The sequence below is a fragment of the Dendrobium catenatum genome, unplaced genomic scaffold, assembly GCF_001605985.2.
Source record: "Dendrobium catenatum unplaced genomic scaffold, ASM160598v2 fragScaff_scaffold_414, whole genome shotgun sequence".
Lineage (NCBI taxonomy): Eukaryota > Viridiplantae > Streptophyta > Magnoliopsida > Asparagales > Orchidaceae > Dendrobium > Dendrobium catenatum.
In genome coordinates this window covers 1,823,356-1,849,093 of record NW_021318876.1, presented here as the reverse complement: position 1 = coordinate 1,849,093, position 25,738 = coordinate 1,823,356, and the positions used below count along the sequence as shown (strand labels likewise).

At 34.6% G+C, this 25,738-nt stretch overlaps 1 protein-coding gene and 1 non-coding gene across 2 annotated transcripts; one reads left to right on the top strand and one right to left on the bottom strand.

The window, feature by feature from the left end:
* Window positions 1-5,113: 5,113 nt before the first annotated feature.
* On the bottom strand, window positions 5,114-25,474 carry LOC110093083 (citrate synthase, mitochondrial). Its single transcript, XM_028694209.1, has 19 exons — window positions 25,424-25,474; window positions 25,248-25,307; window positions 25,065-25,106; window positions 24,640-24,705; window positions 24,456-24,521; window positions 24,185-24,298; window positions 18,659-18,722; window positions 17,237-17,319; window positions 17,073-17,122; window positions 16,908-16,985; window positions 16,582-16,710; window positions 16,412-16,454; window positions 16,055-16,141; window positions 15,059-15,160; window positions 10,335-10,442; window positions 10,182-10,232; window positions 6,975-7,048; window positions 5,695-5,746; window positions 5,114-5,609 (listed from the first exon to the last, which is right to left on the bottom strand). Exons 1-19 carry the CDS (start codon window positions 25,472-25,474, stop codon window positions 5,514-5,516), a joined length of 1,416 nt encoding a protein of 471 aa, XP_028550042.1. The 3' UTR covers window positions 5,114-5,513.
* Window positions 14,033-14,139, top strand: LOC114579483. The gene has a single exon (XR_003700508.1). It is a non-coding gene; the product is annotated as a U6 spliceosomal RNA (small nuclear RNA).
* Window positions 25,475-25,738: the final 264 nt, after the last annotated feature.

Genomic DNA, 25,738 nt, shown 5'->3' with positions numbered 1-25,738 from the left:
GTGAAATGCTTAATTTTTTTGCATGAAATAAAAAAAAAGAAAAAATTTTCATAGAATTTGAACAATTGCATTTATTTAAGGCAGGCAAAACAATTATAATGCTTTTTTCTTCTATGAAAAAAAAAAAAAAAGATTTCAGGGTGGGCAATTGCCAACCCTAAATTTTTCTTGGTTCCACCCTTATCTAGGGGTGTCAATATTTGACACGACCCGAAAATCCAACTCGAATGGAACCCGACCCAAAAATTTCGGGTTAGGGTCAACCCGAACCCGAAAGGGATCGGGTTCAACATTTCTACTCATTTCAAAAATCGGGTCGGGTTTGACCCAAAAGTGACCAGTTTTTTACCCGAAAATCCGATTTTGACCGGCAACCCGAGATTGACCCATTTTTGACCCGAAAAGAGGAGATTGACCTGTTTTTTTACCCGAAAATTAGTATTTTTTTTTTGTTGAAAACGGGTTATTCGGGTTGTGTCGGGTTGATCCGGACCCAAAGCAGGTCGGGTTCAGATTCGGAAAAACGACCCATTTTTAAAAACGGGTTGGGTTCGGGTTGACCCGAATAGTGTCGGGTCAGTTTCAGCCTGGTTCGACATGCACGAACCCGACCCGTGACCCGAAATTGACACCCCTACCCTTATCCACAATGATCTTCATTTTATGCTCCCTTCTACTCTTGAATTCATAATCTCACTGTTGTGCACAAAGCTTCCCCTCTCGTCAAAAAAACCCTAGCCTCATACAACTTGCCCTCTCACGAAAAAGCCTTAATCGCACACAGCTTCCCTAGCAACATATTGCAACAACATCAATCTAGTTGCAGTTTTGAAATCATTGCTAGCTTTTTTGTACCAAAATAAAAACCGCTACAAATTAATGCCACGAAAATTCATTGGGAAAGCCCCTATTTCCTCGTATTAAAGCATATATGTTAAAAAAAAAATTCATGTGAAAATTAGTAACCAGTTTAGTACTCTCTCATATTATCTTGATTTAGGAGAGAAACTATTTTGAGCGGATGCCGGACACAGCTCTACGTCTGGATGTCACGTTACTGAGCCGCGGTACAGTAAAATATGACGTGATGCATTCTGATTGAACTCGGGATAACGTTCGGAGTCTACACAGAATAATTTTTCGACTTACGGACTTCTTATTTTATAAAAGATAGCTTTGCTTTAGCTGATTATACGTAGAATGTAAAGGCTAGTTCAAAGAGCTTACATATATGCATGAACGAGCAGAGTTAAGCCATCAAGATTAATAATCATTCATTTATTCCTTTCCAAAACCATCTTCGAAAGTTGGTAAACTCATGCATGCTCCTTTAGCTAATCCATTCCTCTAAATGTCAAAATATTTATTATGAAATTTTATTATTATTTTCAAAGAAAACAGCACCAGAAACGTGAGAAAAAACTTTAAAACACCATATTTCTCCTCCATGCCAACAAGAAAAGCTCTTATAATCTTTGTCAAAGCTAGGTCACTTCAACATTAATTGTCTCCTCCTCTCCTCCTCCTTCTTCTTCTTCTTCTACAATGCCTATAGAAAACGACCCAAGCTTCTTCAATGGCTTCCCAAGCCATTTACCTTTATCTTCGACCTTCAAACAACCCTCGAATTCATTTGATATCTTATGTCCTTCCACAGGCTATCAAATGTCTTTCATGAGCTCTCCTATTACTCACGAAATAATCAACTACCAACCTACTTTCTCTCTCTTACCAAACTCATCATATCAAGGATATAATAATACCATGAAACGTTCATTTCAATGCAGGATTTGTAGCATTAAGTTTCCTACAGCTCAAGCTTATGGAGGACACATGAGTTATCATAGCAAGCTTAAGAAGGCACAAGAGAGAGAACATGAAGAGGTAAAGAACGAAGGAATGAATGTGACCATGAAAGGAAAGAAGCATGGAAGAGTTGAAGAAACGGAGAAAAAGAAGAGTTTTGGTCATGGAAGTGATGAGTACTCTGCGAAGAGCGAGTTTTGTTTAGGGGAAGATCGTTGTTCTGATTTTAAGAAGAAAAGGAACTGAGAAACAGATGGATTGAAGATTGCTCAGCTCTGATTTTAAGAAACAGAGGATCTGAATAACTTTGTCTTTTGATGGTATAGAATGATTAATGAGCTTCTCTTTCAAGACTTTTATTATTATTTATCATAAATTTTGAATGATTAAGATTTATATTAGTTAAAAGGCTTTAGGAAAGTACAAAATAGCTAAAAATTATTTTTAACTTTGGAAAAATAACTGAGATTTTGGAAGGGTACTAACCTTATTAGTAATTAAATAAAATTATAAGCTATGTGATAAAAACTTATGACCTCGAAGAAACAAATTTCTCCTATAACTAGTGAGAAAGAGATCATCGATCGATAGCTTTTTCTTTTGTTTTGCTTATAAAGATCTCTTTTTAAAGCGCACTCCTCCTCTTCAATATCTATTTCATAAAAATATAAATAAGCTAAGTTTGAGCAAATTTATTGTGTGTTCATGCAGACAACTTTTTTACTGTTTTTTAAAATAATTTTTAAATAAAAAATTTAAAATTTTTATACTAAGAAAATATTATAAGAAGCAGTAAAAAAGCCATCCCAAACGAAGTTTATTCAAAATTGAATTGTGCTCTAAATTATTGAAGAATATCATTGTTTTGTTAGCTTATTTTAAATCAAGCTGAACACGAGCCAATTTTAAACAAATGAAAATAAATAAATTAATTAAATATAATAAAATAATTTTAATTATTAAGTAATCAATTTAAAAATCAAATATATATTCATATTGACCCAATAGCAAGTCTAACACGACCAAACAATTTTTTTTATTCGGTTCATCTGAAAAACAAGCTAAAATAATTTTTTAATATTTGTTCATTAACCAAATAAACCTTTGCATATATATCATTCAATTTGCAATTATTTTACAGACATGTTAGGTCTGATAAAAAATTATAATTTAAAAAAATTATATTAAAAAATTGCTTTTAAAAAATAGTCACTAGGCTTTGTTTGGGATAACATTCTTATTGCTTTCTAAAAAAAAATTTAGTTAAAAAAAGTTTTTTGAACTATAAACTTTTATTCTAAAAAATTGTTTTATAAAATAGTAAGAAAACTATGCCAAATGAAGCGTTAGTCATAGAGGTTTAACAAAAATAAATATTAGGTTTACAACTTTAAAGTTTCTTAATATTCCTTAAATTATTAGAAATTTAAACTATTAAATGCAAAGATTTTAAATCTTGAGAATCCACATTATGTATATACATCATTAGTTTGAGATGTTGATGTTTAGAATACTATAGAAGATCTGTAGTATTGACAGATATACAATTTCCCACAAGTGAAAAGTTCCCTGCCTCGGTGAAGGTACAATGCCTTTTTAACTTCGAGAGATTATTAGGTGCGGAATGCGGACGGGGAGAATCGTCCGCACAAGTCTTATTCCGCGTTAGATACCGGCACTCGGTACCGCTGGATACCGCTGGGTACCACTATTTGTGCGGACGGTGTACACTCCGCATCCAATAATTTTTCATTAACTTGCCAGTAATCCCAGACCACTATGGTTACAAGCTCAAACATAGAAGCCCTGACAACCTATTTATATATCAATAACATTGTATCTATCAATTAAAAAAAATAAAATAAAATAAAAAATAAAAAAATATTGTATCTATCAACTAAAGTGGAAGCTATACATTTATTGAAAGGTTTGATAGAGAAATATAGAGAGAATAAGGAGTTACATATGATATTTATTAATTTAGAGAAAGTATATGATAACATTTCAATAAAAGTGTATGTAGAGTTCTAAAATAGAAGGGGTTAATAATACTTATATTCAAGTCATTAAGAATATGTATGAAAGAGTTGTCACTTGTGTCCAGACACACAAGATTGTTTGATCAAGTATTTTTCTATTTCATTGGATTACATCAAGGATCATCCTTAAGGACATATCTTTTTTTCTTCATGGATGTTCTCACTAGACATTTGCAAGAGGTATCCAGGTGTATGCTTTTTGCTGATGATATTCTTCTTATTGATAAAACTAGAAAGAGTTGAAAGTAAACTTGAATTATGGATATCAACCTTAGAATCTAAAGGTTTTCATTTGAGTAGATCTAAAACTGAATATATGAAATGTAATTTTAATGATAATAGTCCTAATGGATGATTGTGACTTTACGTGATCAATTCAATAATATGAGTACATGTTTTAGATATCTTGAGCCTATTGTTCAGAGTGATACTGAAATAAATGAGTATATTATTAGTAGAATTCAAATTGGATTGTTGAAGTGGAGAAATGCATCAGGCTTGTTGTGTGATAAAAAAATTCCCTCAAGCTTAAGAAAAAAATTCTATAAGATGGTGATTAGACCTGCAATGCTTTATGGTTTAAAACATTGGCCATTAAAAGAGAAGCATAATATTAAGTTAGGTGCAATAGAGATGAGGATGCTCAAGTGAATGAGTAACTTTACTCTTAGAAACATGAGACGAAATGAGCATATAAATGAAATGGTTGGAGTAGCTCTAATGGAAGATAAAATTAGAGAGAGTTGCCTTGGATGGTTTGGTCACATAAAACAGCAACTTTCCAATGACTCGGTTAGGAAAGTAGATGTATTAAATTTGAATTATGTTAAGAAAGATAGAGGCAAACCTAAAAAGACATTATTAGAAAATATTAGAAATGAAATTCCTTTACTTGATGTAAATGAAATTTAGCTTTTAATAAGATACAATGGAGAAAAAAGATTCTTGTACTCGACCCCACATAGTAGAATAAAAACTTGATGTTGTTGTTGTTGTATCTATCACCTAAAGTGGAGCATATGCAAATTAATTCTGAATTGATTAAAAATTCAAATAATTTCAATTGACCAGATAAGAAGCCTTAGAATTATCATTGTTCTAAACAATTCATTCTAAGTTTCATAACAAATCATTCTATAATTACCTATAAGATTAAATTCTATTATCATCAACCATTCTAGAGAGTTCTCAAAAAAAGAAAAAAAAAATCTTACAAAAATGAGCTAGATCAGATCTCATCAATGGATATTTCAGTAAGTAAAGCTCCATCCAAAAAAAGTTGCCCCAGCAATAAGGGCCATTTATTAGAGATAAAAGTTACAGAATCAGATCAGATCCCAACTAGAACTCTTAAACATTATAGAACAAATAATGCCTCAACTCATGGATAAAAATGATGGCTTATTCTTGATAAAGAAAATAAATTAATACAATTGGTCCATTCTCTCAGATCGAGCATGCATGAACTGGAAAAGATGGGTTTCTTACATTCGCAAATGTGCAGATGAACCTTCACTCTCATGCCTTAGTTGCCATTTATTGTCACGGTGCATATAAGTTAAAAATATGGATTAAGGCTTCGTTTGGGACAGCTTTTTTATTGTTTCTTAAAACATAAAGATGCAATAAAATAAAAAAGCCGTCCCAAACAAAGCCTAAGAGAACGAATTAGGCTGCAGCCTTCTTACAGTGATTCTCCAGCCAGTCCATTGTCACACTCTTTGGCCTCTCAAGTGGCAAACCAAGAGCCCGGTCCCAGATCAACTGTGCGAGTAACATTGAATCAAATGAGATTAAGGCACATCATTAAATTTATAAGAAAATTAAATAAAAAAATCAAGACCAGAACCTGGGAGCATATTCCAATGCTTCTCGATACCCCGAAAAGAACAGTAAAATACCTGAGCAAATCCCAAATGTGGGTTAGTATCTTGTATTCTTATTTAACATCGACATTTTGACTAGGTTTGATTATTATCTGTAAGAGATTGATGGTATAGTAGTTAGTCTTGAAGCAGCGGACGCATTGTAGTTCAGATACTTTAGTAGTAGTGGTTGTAGAACAGGATTTATAAATTACAAGTGCTTGTGAATTACCAGTAAACTATCGCATCTTATAGATAAATTTTCATATCAAGTGGTGTCACTTGATAGATAAATTATTCTGAGCGGAGACCGGACGGAAAATGTCATCTGAAGATCAATCAGAATATGTCAAATCAGTTGTACCGAGCCGTTGTACCGAGCAGTACCGAGCAAGGGGTGACGTGTCACATTCTGATTGGCCTCCGGATGGTGTTCAATAATTAATCCACTTGATATTCCAAGTAAGCATATGCCAGTAAAAAGAAAATACTCATAACAGAGCGTAACCCGGCTATTTGGAAACAGTGAAACCAGGATGAGGCACTGCTTGCATTTAATAAATTATAATTGGAGCTGGAAGAAATTCAAGTAAATCATAAGCTGCTAGCATTTTTACTTGTGTAAGCTACCATTAATCTCATCTTGAGAAGCTCGTGGAAATGATAATGCATCAGATTGTGTTACGGTTCTCCCTAAACCGACCAAATCGGCCCAACTTAGACCGGTTCACTTCTATAGGAGGCGGGCTAAGCCACCTCCTTAGAAGTTGCCGGCAAGTATGTGGGCCCCCTAGGGCGGCAAATAGAGAGAGAGAGAAGGGGGCCGCTAAAGCACATGGAGACTATTTTGAATTTGGTTTATTTTAGGAAGCTTTTGATTAGGAATATATGTATTTAAGAGGATGAGAGGTTAGGATTAGGGCATGCTTGATTATTGTTTCTCTTGGAGTTCTCTTTGGTGTCTTGGGCTCTAAACTCATTGTCTAGAGATCGGGAGAGAACGACCCTCCTCTAGAATTGAGGATCAATTTTATTTTTGCTTTGTGCTTGCTTTGATTTGATTCCTATAATACAATCTACTGTTTTGGATTATTTTCACTGAAGTTCTTGAGTTTTTCTCGCCGTTTTTATCAATTATTGTTAGGTTTGCTTGCGAACTCAAGTATTTCTCATTAGGGTTACTTGCAACCTCAATTATTTCCTATCAGATTAATTATAATGGCTATCAGAAACTCAAATATCATAAGAGGGATGAAAGATTTACCTTGCTTCAGTTAAACCAAAATGATTCAGCAGGACACCACTGTGGGCATCAACATTGGGCCATGGGTTTTTGACCTGCAACAGTAAGAAAACAGAGATAACTCAGTTACCAAGAGTTATTGAGCTAAATTTGCACAAATTAATGACTACATTAATGCTACTATCAATAAAATCCAGGGGTTGCTCCCGACTCCATAGGGGGAAAAAAAACCATGCAGTAAACCTTACCTGCTCTAATTTGTTCATAAAAGATAATGCTTCATAAGTTTTGGCTTTCGGTGGATAAAATTGGGGATCATTTTCCGACCTTCATGGTTTGTTTAAATTAGCATTGTTTGTAGGAGGGAGGGAAGTTTAATGGAACAAGGAAACCGACGTGGATAATGGATTGCCAAGAAAATTTATGCTAGATCTAACTATACGGTAAAGAAACTCAGATTTTTCTATACCTATTCACTACACTTATTTTAAAAATATTGCAAAAAACTCGCTATAATTGCTGACTGAAAAGAGGACAGTATCTTTATTTTGAATTGAAGTACTTGCCTTTTTAATTCTTGCAAGATACTTCAAGTCTTATTAAATTAAAACTTACTCATTAATGTTTTCTTATTTCATATTCCTTCTACTTTCTCCAAACAGCCCCACACAAAACAAGCGAACCCGCTATCGCTTGATCAATTTTAAAGGCTTATTATCATGAAAATTAATTGTACTATATATTTACATTATTTTATATTTTTAAGAAATGGGGAGGCGACTTGGAGAAAATATTTTAAATGTAAAAACCTATTTTAAAACTATACCAATTAGCCTAAATAAAGGATTAAAAAAAGCAATCAAATATTTAATTGGAGAGATCTTAATGGGCCAACAACAACAACAATAATAACAATATCAAGTCTTTCTCCCACTACGTGGGATCGCTACATGAATCCTATTTCTCTATCCTGTTATGTTAAGAGTAAAATTTTCATTAAATTTACTAAAAAATACCATTTCTAATATTTTCTAATCATCTCTTTTTAGATCTACCTTTACCTTTCTTAACATAGGCCAAATCTACATCTACTCTCCTAATCGGGTCACAGAAGGCCAATGTTTTATGTGATCAAACCATTTAAGACAAGCCTCTCTAATCTTATCTGTCATTGGAGCTACTCCAACTTTTACACATATATACTCGTTTCGCTTTCTGCCTCGAAGAGTGAAGTCACTCATCCACCTGAGCATCCTCATCTCTGCAACACTTAACTTAATTTTATGCTCGTCTTTTAATGGCTAACATTATGCACTTTAAAGCATTGTAGGTCTCACCACCATCTTATAGAATCTTCCCTTAAGTTTGAGGGGTACTTTTCTATCACATAACAGGCCTAATGCATTCCTCCACTTTAATCATCAAACTTGAATTCTACTAATAATATCCACATATATTTCACCATCACTTTGAACAATAGACCCGAGGTATCTAAAATATGTACCCTTATTACTGACTTTAATGCCCAAAGTAATAATCACCCCACAAGATCTATTACTACTAAAATTACACTCTATATATTCGATTTTAGATCCACTCAAACAAAAACCTTTAGATTCTAAGGTTGATATTCATAGTTCAAGTTTATCTTCAACTTCCTCTTTAGTCTTATTAATAAGAAGAATATTATCAGCAAAAAGCATTCACCATGGTACATCATCTTGCAAATGTCAGGTAAGAACATCCATGATTAGAGCAAAAAGATATGGGCTTAAAGTTGATCCTTAATGTAATCCGACTGCAATAGGAAAATACTTGGTAAAACCACCTTGTGTTTGAACACACTTAACAGCTCCTACATAGATATCCTTAATGACATGAATATAAGCATTATTAAACCCTTTTTTTTCTATAAAACACTTCAGAACACTTCTCTTGGAACTTTATTATATGCTCTTTCTAAATCAATAAATATCATATATAGATCCTCTTTATTCTCTCAATACTTCTCCATCAAACCTCTCAATAAATGTATAGCTTCCATAGTAGACTTATCCAACATGAATCTAAATTAATTTTGAGAAACATTAATATCACATCGTAGCCTATGTTTAATGCTCTCTCCCATAGTTTTAAAGTATGACACACTAAATTAATTCCTCTATAATTCGTATACTCTTGTGCATCACATTTATTCTTAAAAATAAAAATCAACACATTCCTCCACTCTTATGACATCTTTTTTAATCATCAAAATAATATTGAAGATTATCATAAGCTAAGAAATTCCTTCATCTCATAAGTATTTTCACTCATTTATTGGAATATCATTAAGCCCAACAGTTTTTCCACACTTTATTTTCTTCAAAGCCTTTCTAACTTCAGTTTTATTAATACGCCGATAAAAATAAAAATCTCTATTTTCATTTAAAGTGCTAAAGTCACTAAAGTCAATTGTATTATCACAATCTTCATTGAAAACTTCTAAAATATCTCATCTACCTTTGTTGAATATCATCTTTTAATAAAATCACTTTATGATCTTCATCCTTAAAATACTTTACTTGAACTAAATCATTACTTCTATATCTTTACTTGACTAACTTATACATATATTTTTTGCCCTTCTTAGTATTTAATTTATTATATAAATTATTAAAAACCAAATTTTTGCATTGTATATTACTTTCTTAAACTCTTTACGGGCATCTTTCTATCTTTCTCAATTTTTTAAACTTTTACACCTAAACTAATTGTTATAACAAAATTTTTTATTTTTGATCTTTTCTTAACACATTTTGATCTACCACCAACTTTTTTACAATTAAAAATTTTCCTTGATATTCTGAGCACATCTTTTGTAATATTCTTAATATCACTAGCTATTTTTTTCACATAACATTAACTTGCTCATGCATGATTTGAGCAAGAACCTGCACACACGAGGATGGGCGATTGGATTTGGCGTCATTTGCATATTTGTGGGATGGGACTGTAGGAGGAGTGAGATTTGGACAGGATTTCAGGAAGGGCTTCGGCATAGGTAATAGTGAAAAAAAAAATTTATTTTTTATGTAGAGGTCAACAAATACTTGGTTCATAATGTTCAGGAGTACTTGAGACCGATTAAGTAATGCTCATAGTAGACATTGTTATGATATCAATAACCTCCAGGATGAATGTATGTAATAATAGTGTAAATTCATCAACAAGAAATGTCATGATTACCTTTCCAAGCTCTGTGAGAATAGGAGGAACAACTTCATACAGCTTAGAGACCTGCAGAAAGAAGAATCACAATAAGCTCAAAACAATCACAAAGCCAGATAACGCAGTTCAGTTCATAGATGCACAAAATAAATCTTGGTTAAAGAAAAGCACCAGCTGGAATAGTGGATCATCCGGTAAATGTTTCAATGCAAACTCCCTTTGACATGTGTATCTTGGATCTGTTTTACGGAGTACTCCATGACCGTAACCAGGCACAACCTATACAAACAGTTAGAGAACAATACAGACCTATGGTGGTGTTAACAAGAACATTGCAATTATACTTCAATTAATCAACTCAACATTAATTATAGAAACCACCAAAAATTAAACATTAAATGTTAGAGATTTAAAATCCAAAAGAGAAAAAATCTCAATGTTTTTTTAAAGCCACAGCCTTCTTTAAGGCAGCGCAGACACAGAAGGACAAGCAATAAATCATGTTTGGGGCTTGACCTACCATTTATCCGAATCTTGCTGTACCTAGCTAGAAAGAAAGAAGTCTACGAAGGACAAAGTTTCTGAAGAAAAAAAGCTGACCCAAATGAGATAACGCACTAATTTCTGAAGGACTGCATACATCAGCTAACCAAGATGGGGAAATTTTTTTATGGAGGAATCAGTGTGGCTTGAAAAGGAACAAGGTTATTATACGTCTCAGTGGGCGGGGGAGGACAGAGGTTGGAGGTACACGGAGTAAGTGAAGAAGGAAGAAAGCAAAAAGGGATAGAAGAAAAAAGATCATCGTGACTTCAATGGCATAAGAGGTTGCTGTCAGTCAAAATGGGAGGGATAGAGGTTGGAACTATAAAAGGTGGAGAAGGACAAAAATATGATGAAATGGAAGTGAAAAAGGAAGATTTGGAGGAAGTAGACATGGAGGTAAGCAGAAATTGAAATGGAAAGGACAGAATTTGGGAAATCATCTAGTTGGAAAATAAAGCCAGTCTTCAAATCATCCTTTGGAGGGTATACATAATGGTTTGGTTGTTTGAATTAGCTCAACACTCTATCTATTCAATTAACAATGGGTTGGCACCAATCAATCAATTAAAAATATGCCATAGACCAGTATATTTCAGCTGCACACATGAAATTGTCAACCCAAAAGAACAACCATATCTCTGACTCCTTTAACACTCATTATAGCAATCCGTTTAGAAGTTATCAGTTTGAGCTTAGACTCAACCAAGTCACAGTAATTTAGCTGCAGATAGTGTAAATAACAAGCATGTTGGTACAAAAGCCATTCTTGGCTGAAAACTGGCAACTGGGGAAATGCTGGAGGTGCATAGTATGAATAAGCAATTTCCATGATGGGCATCTTCTACTTCAAAAATATCCTTGGTTGCATTGGATATCACAGCCCACAAACGTTTAAAATTGCGCAATAAAAGGCGCGCCTTGAGGCGCGCCTCAGCGCATTTTCGACCAATTAAGCCTCAAAGCCTACGCAATAAGTTTAGTTAATGAGGCTTACGCCTCAAGTTTACTGAGGCGCGCCATAAGGCGCGCCTCGCCTCATATATTTAAGGCGTCGCCTTTTTAAAATTTAACCTAATTTATTTTTTTTTTCAGTTCGGACCCCCAGTTGCCGACGTGGCGCGCCTAGTGAAATGTCGACGTGGCATCAACATTTAAACCCTTATAAAGGTCGAATGGCGGAGTCGACGTTTCGATTTTCAAGTTACAGTAAACTTTCGAACTTTCAAGCATTCACTCGGAGGAATTTCAAGCATTCTTCACTCAGTTTCTTCTAAGATGGCGTCACCCCCAAAGAAAAAGGTAACTTAATGCTATGTTTTCTGTTTCGTATTGCGTATTTTGTGGTTATGCTATGCGTTCGCGTTGAAGGGTCTGAAGATCTTCCGATTTTATGCTTATTCTATGCGTATGCATGGCTTCTCGAACTTTTTAAATGTTTGATACTGTGATGCCATCGTGTTTTCTCTGTATTCAGGTTTATATGATAAATTTATGTTGAGATTTGAAACATAAAACCTAACCAAATTTTAACCATAGAGTAAATATGCGTAGGCTGTGCGTACTCAATGCGTCTTTTGTGCGTACACAATGCGTACACGTTGCTTACTTAGTGGGGATCTACCTCAACATAAAAATGCACTCACTAAAGCCAAAAAAATAACCAAGTTTATTTACAACCACTCTTGGATTCTAGCTCTTATGAGAAAGTTTTCGAAGAAAGAAATTCTAAGGCCAGCCGCAACAAGATTTGCCACCGCATACTTGACCTTAGAGAGCATGCTGGATGCCAGACAACCTTTAGAGGCTATGTTCACATCTACACAGTGGTTGAGTTGTGCTTGGGCGAAGAAGGCTGAGGGAAAAGAGATTAGAAAGATTGTTTTAAATGACAGATTTTGGCAAAGTGTCTTATATGCCATTACAACCACTAGACCTTTGGTTCATGTTTTAAGGATGGTGGATGCTGAGAAGAAGCCTGCAATGGGTTTCATCTACAATGCTATGGATGAAGCCAAAGAGATGATTGCCTCCAACTTAGGAGGCAGTGAGGGAAGCTTTAGGGAAATTTGGAATATTATTGATGATAGGTGGGAACTACAGCTTCACCGACACTTGCATGCCGCTGGCTACTACCTAAACCCTCAGTATCAATATGCAGAGAACAAGTCTACAAACCCTGAAATAAAGTTGGGATTATATCATTGCATGGATCGTCTAATAAGTGATGCAACTGAAAGATCAAATGCTGACTTGCAATTGGTACCTTTTAGGAACAAAGAAGGTTTTTTTGGATTACAACAAGCAAAAGATACAATTGCCAAACGATCTCCAGTTGAGTGGTGGATTCAATTTGGTGATGGGACTCCAGAATTACAACGTTTTGCTGTGAAAGTTTTGGGCTTGACATGCTCTTCATCTGGCTGTGAAAGGAATTGGAGTACCTACAACCAAGTGCATACAAAGAGGAGAAATCGCTTGTCGACATTGAGGATGAACTCACTGGTGTACATTATGTATAATAGGAGACTCAGAGATATAAATTTGAAGAAAAAAGGATTAATGGATGATGAAGATCCTTTGCTTTGCGATGATGTGGCATCTGATGATGAGTGGTTTGTAGATGATGAAGTTGAAGTGATGCCGTCTGAATTATAAGATGAAGATTTAAATGTTGATTTCTTTGATGGTCTTAAAGCATCCACATCCATCACAACTCAAGAACAAATCAAAAAAGGTATATAAATAATATAGTTTTCTTTTCTTAGACTTTTATTAATGTATTACACTATTATTCATTATGATATTGTTCAAAAATTTTTACTATTTAGGGAAGAGGAAGATAACTAATAATGAGGAAGAAGAAGCTGATTGGGAGATATTGGACTCTATAGGAGAGGGGGAAGAGGAGAGAGCAGCTCATCATAATGATGATTCAAATGAAGACCCCCTTAGTGATGACTGATGAGTGATGATAATGCTAATGACTAGTGAGTTCCTAACTTCTTATGTGATATGTTAATGTCATTGCTATTTATCTTGTGCATTTTTATGTTTTATATATTATTTACTCATTAGTATATACAAAATTTATTATTTTATGTTTACGCAATTTTTTGATTTTAAGGCTTACGCCTCAAATCGCCTTGAGGCTTACGCCTCGCCTCACGAACGAAAAACGCCTCAATACCCGAATACGCAATTTTAAACCTTGCAGCCCACCATTTGTCATAAAGCAGTAGGCAACCAAGGATGTAATTTATGTGATGCCTATTTTATTTTACCACTCGCCTGCTGTCACACCCCATTTTTATTTAATTTGGCTCTGATACCAATTTCTCGAGATGATAAAATTGGAACAATACAGAGAGAAGATTAGCATGGCCCCTGCACAAGGATGACATGCATAAATCAAGAAATTGGTGTCAGAGTCAAATCAAATTAAAATAGGGTGTAACACCTACTTTCCCCTTCTCACTTAATGTGAATGATCGTACATTAAAAAGACAAAACAAAATTATAAATATTGCAAGCCAGAGAGATAAAAGAATCAAAAGGGTTAACTATTGCAAGCCAGATAGATAGAGGAGAGAGAGAGAGAGAGAGAGAGAGAGAGAGAGAGAGGGTGAAAGAAAACTGAGAGAATGAGAGCAGCCAAGCAAGTGCATGTGTGTAAGATAAAGAGAGAGAGCGAAGGCATAGCTGGAAGCACGCTTGAGCATCCAAGGAGGTAATTGATGTCCTAAACCCTCTCAATTTTCTTCCAAATTCGGCCATAGCAAGGGTTTGCATAATGTTAAACATCTGGCGAGAGAACTCACAGAATCTATGTTTTCCTCCTTTTTTTTTGTCTCTTTCTTGGACTTAAGAAAAGAAAAAATCTATCCAACTTAATTGGGGATTTTATTGTCCTGCGATAAATATACTAAGATTGTAATTTGGGTGCAATACATGATTAACTAGTTCGTCAACATAAAACTTTAATTTAGATCGATTCCCATGTGGTTAAGCTAAAGCTGAAGGTTCTTAAGATTAAGCAATTTATGTTTTGTAAAGAATTCATAGATGTTATAGTTTGGTCATGGAACAAGGGAGTTACTTTAGATAGACTAAATTTAAGCTTCATGTTGAGATTTTGCCATCAAATTATGTAAAAGAAGATCCAATCTTAATTACGTATTTCAATGATAATTATGTTTTACAATGATCTAATAAAAATTACAATTTGGTCACGTCACAATCTATAGACTAATATACTTATTATTCCAGAATTTCATATGTTTTCTATTAGAAAAACATGCTAAGCACAAAGTCATAGTCATAGCGATCCTCCAAAGAGTAAAATGTCTGACCTTTCCACTTTTTAATGTTTTCCAAACATACTCCTTCAACTGCTCAGCTGTTATGTTTTCGCCACACTCATCAACAACAGATTTGATCCACAGCAGTACTTCCTGAAAAATGAAGTACAGAATAGGTGATCCATAAAAAAAATGCAACAAAAAAGTAAATTTTAAGTATCACAATTTTTCTCCAAAAACCAATTTACATCATCTCGAAGTAACGTGTTCTAATCAACAGATTTCCCTTCAGGTGGTTAGAAATAATTTTTGCATCAGGAGAAAAAATTTATATCACTAAATATGCACTCATATTATTTAATAAAATTCGATTATACCAACTATTAAACGGTTTAGTACTGTCTTTGACCTTTAAAGTAGAGATCTAAGGTTCAAACCTTAGCAAACCAAATTGCAAAACTAGTAATGAATAAAGAAATCGTAAGTAAGAAATACATTATGAGCATCACACTTTTCTATAAACCAACTTTGCACCATTCCTAAGCTATGTGTTCCAGTGTGACAGGTTTCACCCCATGATGTTGGAAATAAATTTTATTTCCGGAAATTCTCTTTATATCACTAAATAAGCCTCAATTTATTTAGCAAAATTTGTAGTAATTAACAGGGGTGTCAATATTTGACACGACACGAAAACCCGACCCGGACCCGACCCGGAAAATCCGGGTTGGACCGTTCAGATTTTCGACCCGTTTCTCTACCCGGGTCGGGTTAGGGTCGACCCGTTTTCCACCCAGGTCAGTTCGGGTTCGACCCAAACCCGACCCGTGACCCGAAATTGACACCCCTAGTAATTAAGAAGAAAACGTCCATAATTTACCCCTATAATTTTAACATCATGCTCCCTGGTCATATATTGATCACATTACCCAAAGTATCTATCTGTGGGCAAAGGAATTTAACTACTGAACATTATTGATGCAAAAAAAAAATACACACATCTACAGAAAAAAACACCAAAGATTTCACACCAGAAAGGCTAGCTACCTGATTAGCCAAGCCATGAAGAGGTCCAGCAAGTCCATTAAGTGCAGCTCCAAAGGAAAGATAAGGATCAGAAAGTGCACTTGCAACCTGAAATATAGTAGATTAATTAGTAAACAAGGTCATCCTTTACATCTTCAGCACCTAAAATGCCACACAAAGGAATCTATGGTAGTTTTTGAATAAGTAAATTAGCAGAACAAACTAATATAGGAAAACATTCATATGCACGTGATTATACAAAAGGAACTAATGGATATGGACCTTCTAATGCAAGCTTTATCTCTGCTAGTTTATGACAATCATTTAAAAATATAGAAAAGATGGACATCAGAAACCAAAAAACGGCAGTACACTTACTAGATGAGCAGTGTGAGCACTCACATTTCCTCCTTCATGATCACTGTAAAAGAATATTTGAAGTAAAATCTCAATAACAAAATTTGCAGAATCAGTTCTACAAAACGAACATTTCAAAGGTTTAAGCGTCCAAAACAAAGTATTATAAAATATCACAATCTGTTACAAACCTGTGGATCGTGACATAAAGCCTCATCAACTCCTGCATTTTTGGATCATCAAATCCAAGCATGCGAGAAAAGTTTGCACCATAATCCAGAGAATTGTCAGCAGGTATGACTTGCCCATTTTTATACAGCCTTCAAGAAACAGTAAATAAGCAACATATAAAATTCTGGAATAAGATTTCTTATAGCAAGAATGGTTAGAAACTCATTATTTATGCTCATCTTCCCCATGTTAGTCAGTATTCATGAGCGCGAAAGGTTGAATATTTTATAATAGACAGACCAAATTCAGATTAAAATAAATACTCATTCACCACATATAAAATTACCTCCGATATATATAAGATGCCACCAGTGGAAGCTGAGCAATTAAATTCAGAGAATCTTCATATGTAGGCTCCCAGAACCTACACAACCAAATACTTAGCTACTACATGAAAATAACACAGTGCACAAGCAGTTGACAGGTACAGAAAAGGGAGTAAGGGACTCACTTCGCTTTAGAAAGTCCATTTTCATATGCCTTCTGGAATTCACTCTGAACCTGCAATGAACATGCAGATGGTTCATAAAAAAGCATACCACAGGTGGGGTAAATTTTGTGGTATCTGCAGAGCTAAATTCTAGATAACAAAGAGATTTTGAGACAGCGCCCAACCTGAAGAGCCATAACACCAGTTGTAAATTGAGTCATTGGATGGGCAGACAATGGGAGGGAATCAATTGCTCTGTAAACATGATCTTCAGCCAAAAAAAAAAAAACGTTTCAAATATACCAATGAACACCTTTGCATGTATTCATACTCTGAAAACAATTCTAGGAAAAAAAAGTGTTTATTATTATTTTTATTCACATCAATATACTATAGAATCATAGTCATTTTTGCGCCTAAAGTCAACAACTCAAATACTGACACTAAAATGGCAAGTGTGCATCACAAATGCATGTGATGCAACGAAACATAAATATTGCTAAACAAACAACAACAACATTAAGCCTTTGTCCCACTATGTGTGGTCGGCTATTTGAATCTTTTTTCTCCATTGCGTCCTGTTAAAAGTCAAATTCTCGTTTAAATCTAATAAAGAAATATCATGTCTAAATTTTTCTAACCAGGTCTTTTTAAGTCTACCTCTACATTTCTTAACACATAAGTTAAATCTAATACCTCAACTTTCTTAACCGGGGCATCGGAAGGCCTCCGTTTAATGTGACCAAACCATCTAAGGCGCCTCTCTCTAATCTTATCTTCCACTAGAGCTACTCAAACCTTTTCACATATATATTCATTTCGTAGCCTATCTCTAAGGGTAAAGCCACTCATCCACCTGAGCATCCTCATCTCTGCAATACTTAACTTAGTATTATGCTTCTCTTTTAATGGCCAACATTTGGCACCATAAATATTGCTAAACAATAATAGAAAAACATGCACAGCATGTAGAGAGTAGAGGAAGAAACATGAATATTAGCTACCCTATCCCGCCTTTGTAGCATGCCACACTACCAAAGAGAGTCAACAATGAGGAATTGGCCAGAGTCTATCCAAAATGGTGACTCTGAAACAGGAGAGAGAAGAGGCACATGCTTTTCTAGAGTTATCTCAACCCTCTCCTTACACATAAACCAGTAATCAGATCAAATGGATGGTGAAACAGCCATTCACAACAATAAAAAGCAATTCCCATCCTTCCCCACATTCTACTTTTTCTTTATAATTCATTTTTGAATCTGTGAAATAACTTCATTGTCAATACTTATCAAGGAATCACATCTATGCCAACAAAAATCACTGAAAACAGGACATGCCATGAACACCTAAACACTGATTAGTGCCTATATAGAACATGTATACACAATTGTGATTATCTTTATATTAATGTGTGGATTTTGTAATTACAAGTGGTCACCAAAGAACCACATGCCAGACATTGACAAAGACTTGGTTAAATAATTTTACTTCCCTCAGACTAAGATTAGATGCACCGAGAAATAAATCCACGTTTAATCATGAATTGCTGTCCAGAAATTCAGTAACTAGCTTCAATAAAAGAACAAAAAATGGTTAAATGCAAAAACCTGGTACAGTTGAGCGGATATGCAACTCCTTAGATAAGGCATCAACTTGCTCTTTGCTTGGCACCTGAAGGTGGACATGTACTACAAATCAGAATAGCCATATAAAGCAGCACGACCTGATTTTCCCTGTCATCTCTAAAAAATTTTGATCTAAACAAATGCAGAAACGCAAAATTGAATCATAGATTCAAACATATATTACTTGAAAATTCGAAGAAAAGAATGCAATCTCACAACACGTCACTGCCTGAACCACAGTAACCAATGGCCAAGCATATCACTATAATCTAGCACAAGTATGCAGGAATGCAACAACATTCATTAATTAAGGCTACTGCCTCACCCAACTATTTGATGATAGGCATTTTAAAGCCTTTCGCCCCATTAATTCTTTATATGTGCGTGTACTAACTTGTTCTGTAACTGCTAACTTAGTTTTGCTCCTTTACATCATATGCCTTTACCATCGATTCTATCTCCACCAAGTAGGAAGTCTTAAAATTAATTAAGCTGAACTAGCTTTTCATTTTTAAGCCATACTAAGAAATCTACTGTGATGTGGTTTAGCACTAAAAACAGTGCTTTAAACGAAAAAAAGTATACTTTTAACCAGCTGATATAAGAATATATAGGCCAACCGCCAACTTAATAAGATGAACATTCACTAAAAATGGCTAAACTAAATCAAGTTAGCAATTTTTTGAACTAACAAAAAATGACGACAAATTACTCTGCTCAATAATGGAAACATAGTTAACAATACTCCTTTTCAAACATCCAACCTAATAAAGTACACGTACGATATCTGGCATAAAAACACTGAATTAAATTAGGTAATGCCAGCTTAAATAGCTTCAATAAAGGAAAATAAAGGCAAGGATACAAATGAAGCACTATGAACTCCTCTTTTTTTTTTTTTTTGCCCAGTAATCACAAACAAGGAGAAAGCACCATAGAGAAAATGGCAATGGAGAGAAAATCAGAAAGAAAATATCAACCATAAAGAGAATATGCCAATAGGTGAAGTAGTAATTTATGGTTGACCAAATAAGGTTATTGGGTGGAGTTATCCCATCATAATTAATAAGGTTAGGAATAATTGGATGACGTTATTATTAACTAAAAGGAGTTTCCCAATCTCCCGAATGCTTAAGTGGCCCTCAGGTGGCCTGTACAAGGGTTAGTTATAAGTGATTAATAATCGCAGTCAGCACATTTCCTTGTTTCGCTGAAGAAGTGGTGTGATGGTTTCTTAAGCGCATAACTGATAGATCATTCACAACATGAGCTCTTTAATTTCCTTTTTAATGATCCTATTGTAAAAATTTCCCATAATCCTATCAATGATTCTATTATATTATGTTTTATGTTGAGAATAGTGTTCTACTCCTATTAATATAGTGAACTGGCCATATGACGATAAGATTGTTATGAAGTGATAGCTTCCTCTGTTTTACCTTCTTTTATATTCTCCTTTATCCCTTGCCATGTTTGAAATATTTTTTATAATGTTTTATGAAACGGCCAATGCCCAAAATATTGAAATATTCTCATTTGTATGGTGGACTTCCACATCACATTGTTAAGGAATATGTACAAGCTTATTGTGCGCTAACATATGCTTCTTTTTCTAGAATCGACATTCATCACTTTTTCTGGTTACTTTCTCTATTTCATTCCCTTTATCACCCTCAGACTCTTTTCTCTTGTTGTCCCATGACATTTTCTCTTGCTGTCCCCTCACCTTCATTTCTTGTCTTCCCACTCTTTCTCTCACTCTAATAAGCTAATGACTCTTCCCCTTGCTAACTCTTCTGCCTCTCTATCAAGCTGATAATAATGGGGAAAAATCAAGGGACATTTGCATAATTTAACAGGGTCAACTTTAACAAATCAGACAAGAGGATCAATGTTTATTGATTTAGATAACTAGTGCTTATACTCATTATCGACAAGTACACCATCAGTTTTGGAAGGTTGAGCCAAAAACTATTAGAAAAATATAATAATAACAGCTATAAGCACCCACCAATTAGGGCTGCATACGAACCGAGCCGAGCCGAGTTTTAGCCTGTTCGAGTTCAGGTTTGTTTGTCAGAATCGAGCTCAAGCTCGGCTCGAAGCTTGTCGAGCTTCTTGGACACCTGTTCGAGCTCGAGCTTGTCTACAAAAAGCACATTCAAGCTCGGCTCGAGTTCAAATTCGAGCTCATTTAATTTTAAGCTTACCGAGCATCTCCTTAAACCAACCAAACAGCTCGTTAAACAATTTGCCCAGACAACCCACCCTGTCAACTGCCCGCTTTTTATCAAGTCATCAGATGAATTTGTTTTCATATAGCATAAGCATTCTCCTCTAAGCGGTGCGGGACAAAATTGCCTACAAATTTTTTTTTTTAATTTGTTGATGCCACGAAGAAGAGAGAGAGGCAAGCGGGAATTTCAAAATTGCGAAATATACAGACAGAGAGGACGGGAATTGAGGTGGGAGAATAAAAGATGTAATAAAATATAAGATATAATGGAGAGGAAATTTTAATAAAAGATTTAATATAATATTTCTAATTAGTTAGATTAATAAAAATAAAAAATAAAAATGGTTAAATCTCAAAATATTAAATTAGTAGACTAAATTGTATTTATTTTTAAAACTCTAATTGAGCTATAATCTATCTTCTTAGTCGAGCTTCTAGCGAGCTTGTTCACGATCTTCTAAGCGAGACTGTTTTTGAACATAAATGAACCGAACAAGATGTTGTTCAAGCTCGTTCATTTAGCTATAAATTTATGCAGTGTGTTCAAACTCATTTGTTAACCTTATCAAATGAACATGAATGAGCCCATATATGTTAACGGCGAATGGCGCACCATGGCGCAAAGGTCCCTTTGGAGCCATGGCGCATAGTGCACGGCGCAGCACGCGCCATTTTGAACATGGTGCAAACTATATAATAATTATAAAATAATAAACATGAATATGAAATAATATTGTCCAACATGATGCAAACTTTACATTTCACAACAATATTGTCCAAGAGACAAGAATTCACATTTAAAGTCCTCGCCCCTTCCTCCTCTCCTATAGAGTCCAATGTCTCTCAATCAAAGCATGCACTCATGAAGAAAACTTATACAAAGCATGCACTCATGAAGAAGCAAACTAACACTAACAACCATTACTAAAGATGATGAATACAACAATATACGGGGCTGCCAGGGGTCCAAGGGGGCGCTGCCCCCTAGCGGTGTTCGACCTTTTTTTTTTTAAAGAGTAATTTTGAAGTTATGTTTATTTTTAAAGTTCGTAAGCCGTTTGTATGGAAAGATACCAAGCGGTATCAAGCATGTACATAGCGGTACCGAGTATGTACATAGCGGTGAGCATGTACATAGCAGTGCCGAGCATGTACCTAGCGGGACCGAGCATTTTTTTTTTAAGAGGTGGATGTCACATTTAAATAATTTGACGCGCTATTTTGCGCCGTGCGCCATGCGTCATGGCTCACATGTGGCGCAAATAGTGCGCGCTATTTTAAATAAATGCGCCTCGCAATGAACATGACACCGTAGGTGCAGCACGCCATGCGCCATGGCGCGCGCTATTTTGCACCATTGACAACTATGAACGAGCCCTTATCGAGTCGAGCCACAAGAAGCTCATCGAACACTCAATTCATTTGCAGCCTACCACCAATATTAAATAACATATGGGAGATAAAGTCTCCTACTGCATGCACAACAATGATGTGCCTTGTATGTAAAGCATCCTTATAAATTATGCATCAAGCTAACTCAAGGAGTATTCACTTGTTTATGTTCATAGAATCCTTGTGATTAACATGTAGAAAAGAAATTGGATCAGCAATTCTAAATTTCAAAGAATTTTGCGACTTAAATTCTTTCTCAAGTTCATAGATTTAGCAAACATACGAGACATCATGTTCAAGAAATATCATGCTAATAGCTTATTTAACAAAAAAAAAAAGTCATAATATTTCAGAATCCTTGGATTAGTATACCTACTTTGGTGTTAAAGAAATAGATACAATGGATAAATTCTTATCATAGGCTTTAAGGATATCACTTAGAATTCTTCATAATCGTAAATATAATAGGATAGAAGGGCGTTACATAATTATGATTCTTCTTCTCTTCTTCTAAGGCCATTATTTTTCTTCTTAAATGGATATATACTCTAGTTGTTTGCTTAGAAGTTAAGGCAAAATGACACAGCTCACTAACTGAACCAAAGCAAAACAGTAGAGCAATTCGGACATGAGGTGGGGATCATCCAAGCATTTTGTAACCAAAGAATCCACCAAATAGGAGTAGAAGGAATTTGGATTACTTAAAAAAGGTGGAGTCAAAATAATATTAATTAGTGCTTTTAATACATGAAAAAGTAGGAGTAGCTCAAGTTGCAGATAAGATTAAAGAGAGTCACCTTAGATTGTTTAATCAAATAAATCTTGTCCTTCCGATGACCCTATTAGAAGAGTATATATATTATATCTGGTCTATGTTAAGTAAGGTAGAGATAGACTTAAAAAGAGCTAGAAAGTATTAGAAATAATTTTTTTTCATTAAATTAAAATTAAAATTTAGCTCTTAAGGGATTCATGTAGCTGACACCATGTAGTGGGATAAATGCTTATTATTGTTCTTGTGCTTTTATGATTTAAAAAGAAAATCAAAATTTATTTTTCTATATCCAATTTTTCGTTTCCATATTTATCTAATATATGTCAAAAATCCAATAATAACAAATTGAAAAGATTTGAACTTCTCTTATAAAAGGATGATTCAAGTTTTAAAAGAGATAATAAGGGAGAGAATCATTCTCTAAGTTTTTTTAATTTGAGGAATAAAATTGCATTGAGAACACGAGTTGGATTCCAAATAATTTTGTGCTGAGAACACAAATTGAATTCAACAGAAATACTGTTTATCAATATTTAATTGAAGGTGCCCACTCACTTCAATATATTTAATAAGATTATTAGAAGAAAAAGACTTGAGCTCAATAAATATTTAAATAATTTTTTTCTTTGTAAATAATTAGTTTTAAATAAATTGATATTGAGAAAATCTCAATTTAATCTTCTATATCCTTTTTTTTTTCATATTCGTATTTATATAATGGTTGTCGTAAATCCAACAGTCATACCACTTGATGCACGGTGAATAAGGTTTATGGACACAAAAGCCTCCAATGTTGCTAGCACAACCCCAAACAAGCTCTAGATCAAAGCTCCAAAGAATCATTTGTTAAAAAAACAAAAAAGAAGTTCATGTAAGTAGGTGATATCCAAAGCTATTGTTGGCAAAAGGGTATAATTTTATGACAGCATCGTCGAAGCCTTCAAAATTCATGAATATTTGTTGTAGGTTGAGAAGGCATGGTCATCAGCCTCATTTAACCAACTAAGAAAATATTACACTTATAATGACGGGCATTTCACAAGAAAAAAAACCAGCATTTCAAGCCATGAGTTGAAACATACTTAAAATAAAGCAGAATAATCACCTTCCCAGTCAAAAGAAGCCACAAAAGACCTTCAGGTAGTGGCTCTCCTCCAGGATGTGCAGCAGGCAGCACATTTTGGCATTCAGGAATAGAAAGCCCCCTAAAGCGAATACCCTGAAAAATAAAGTATTCATAATAAGAAAGCTTGCAATTTCCTTCCAATGTGGAATACCCTTATCAATAAAGTTCTTATGAAACCCAAGCTATTCAAAACAAGACGGCATGTGAGGGTGTGTGAGAGTGAGATAGGGGGAAAGAGAGTGAATTCCACCTCTTCTGGGTCTAGTAATGATGTTTCCCATAGCAAACCAGTCATTCCTCGCATTCCACCGATCACCTGTAGAAAGCCAATCAGAAATCCTTTACATAATTCTGATTTGTGAAGTATTGTAGTTTGATAGAAAACATCAACAAAACATGCAAACATACTGCAAAACAGAACTATTAATATTTACCATATCAACCGTGATGTTCCCCAGTTGAGTTTTACCATGATCAGTTTTTAGCTTTTTCAGCCGCTCCTGGACAAAAAAAGTAATACAGAATTTAGAATACTATTAGCACTTTCGAAAACAAATTTAAAACAATTAACCAGTTCATACTGACAAGAAAAAGTCTTGAAGGGGATTTTTTTTCCTTTTCAAGAAGATGTAAAGTGCAATTCATAGCTTGAAAGGGCGAAGATTCAAACTTTTTGGATTTACGGTAAAGCAAAAAACATAAGGAACAAATCACCTCTGTATTATTCTTAAATCAAAAAATAATAATAATGAACTGCCACTAAGCTTGCGAAATCTGGTTAGAAAGGAAACTAATTTTTAAAAGAAGAAACAATGAGAAAATCATTTAATAAAAAAAACAACCAAACAGAATTACATACTTGCTGTTCTGGTATCAGCTCCGCTAGTTGAGAACGCAGATCCTGCACAATATACCACATTAAATGGAATGCATGATATAAACTAAGAAGAAAATGTTCAACCGTGGATCAAACAAGCACCAAAAGGCATCATTTAGTCAATTACAGCAAGATTCTAAACAAATAATAAAAAAAGAAATTCACCTGATCAGAACTCTGCACCTGAAGCCATCGTACAGAGCCCAACGAATTAGAGCTTTGAATCTGAACAACAGCATTTCAAACAAATATCACAAGACCAAACCCATCAGTTCACCTCAGCGCATAGACAACATTAAAAAAAAAAAAACAAAGAACACCCCAAAATTATAATTGCTTACAAGGCGAGACCGGAGCTTCGAGATCGCAGTGACACTTCGAAAGAAACCCATCGCCTACTCTTCTCCCGCAAATCTTCTCCCACAAATATTCTTCAAAGACGAGTACAACTAAGAAAAACTATAACAAAATCAATACAAGTTAGAAAATAACAAAACAAACAGAGTGATTCAAGGTCTAGGGTTTAACAATAAAATGCAAAGATAAATCATTTGGCAAAGAAAAATCTCAATTTGCAAAATCTGGAAGATTAAAAACATGACAATCAAGAAAATAAATAAATAAAATTGTCACCTTTGAGGGTAAAACAAAGCAGC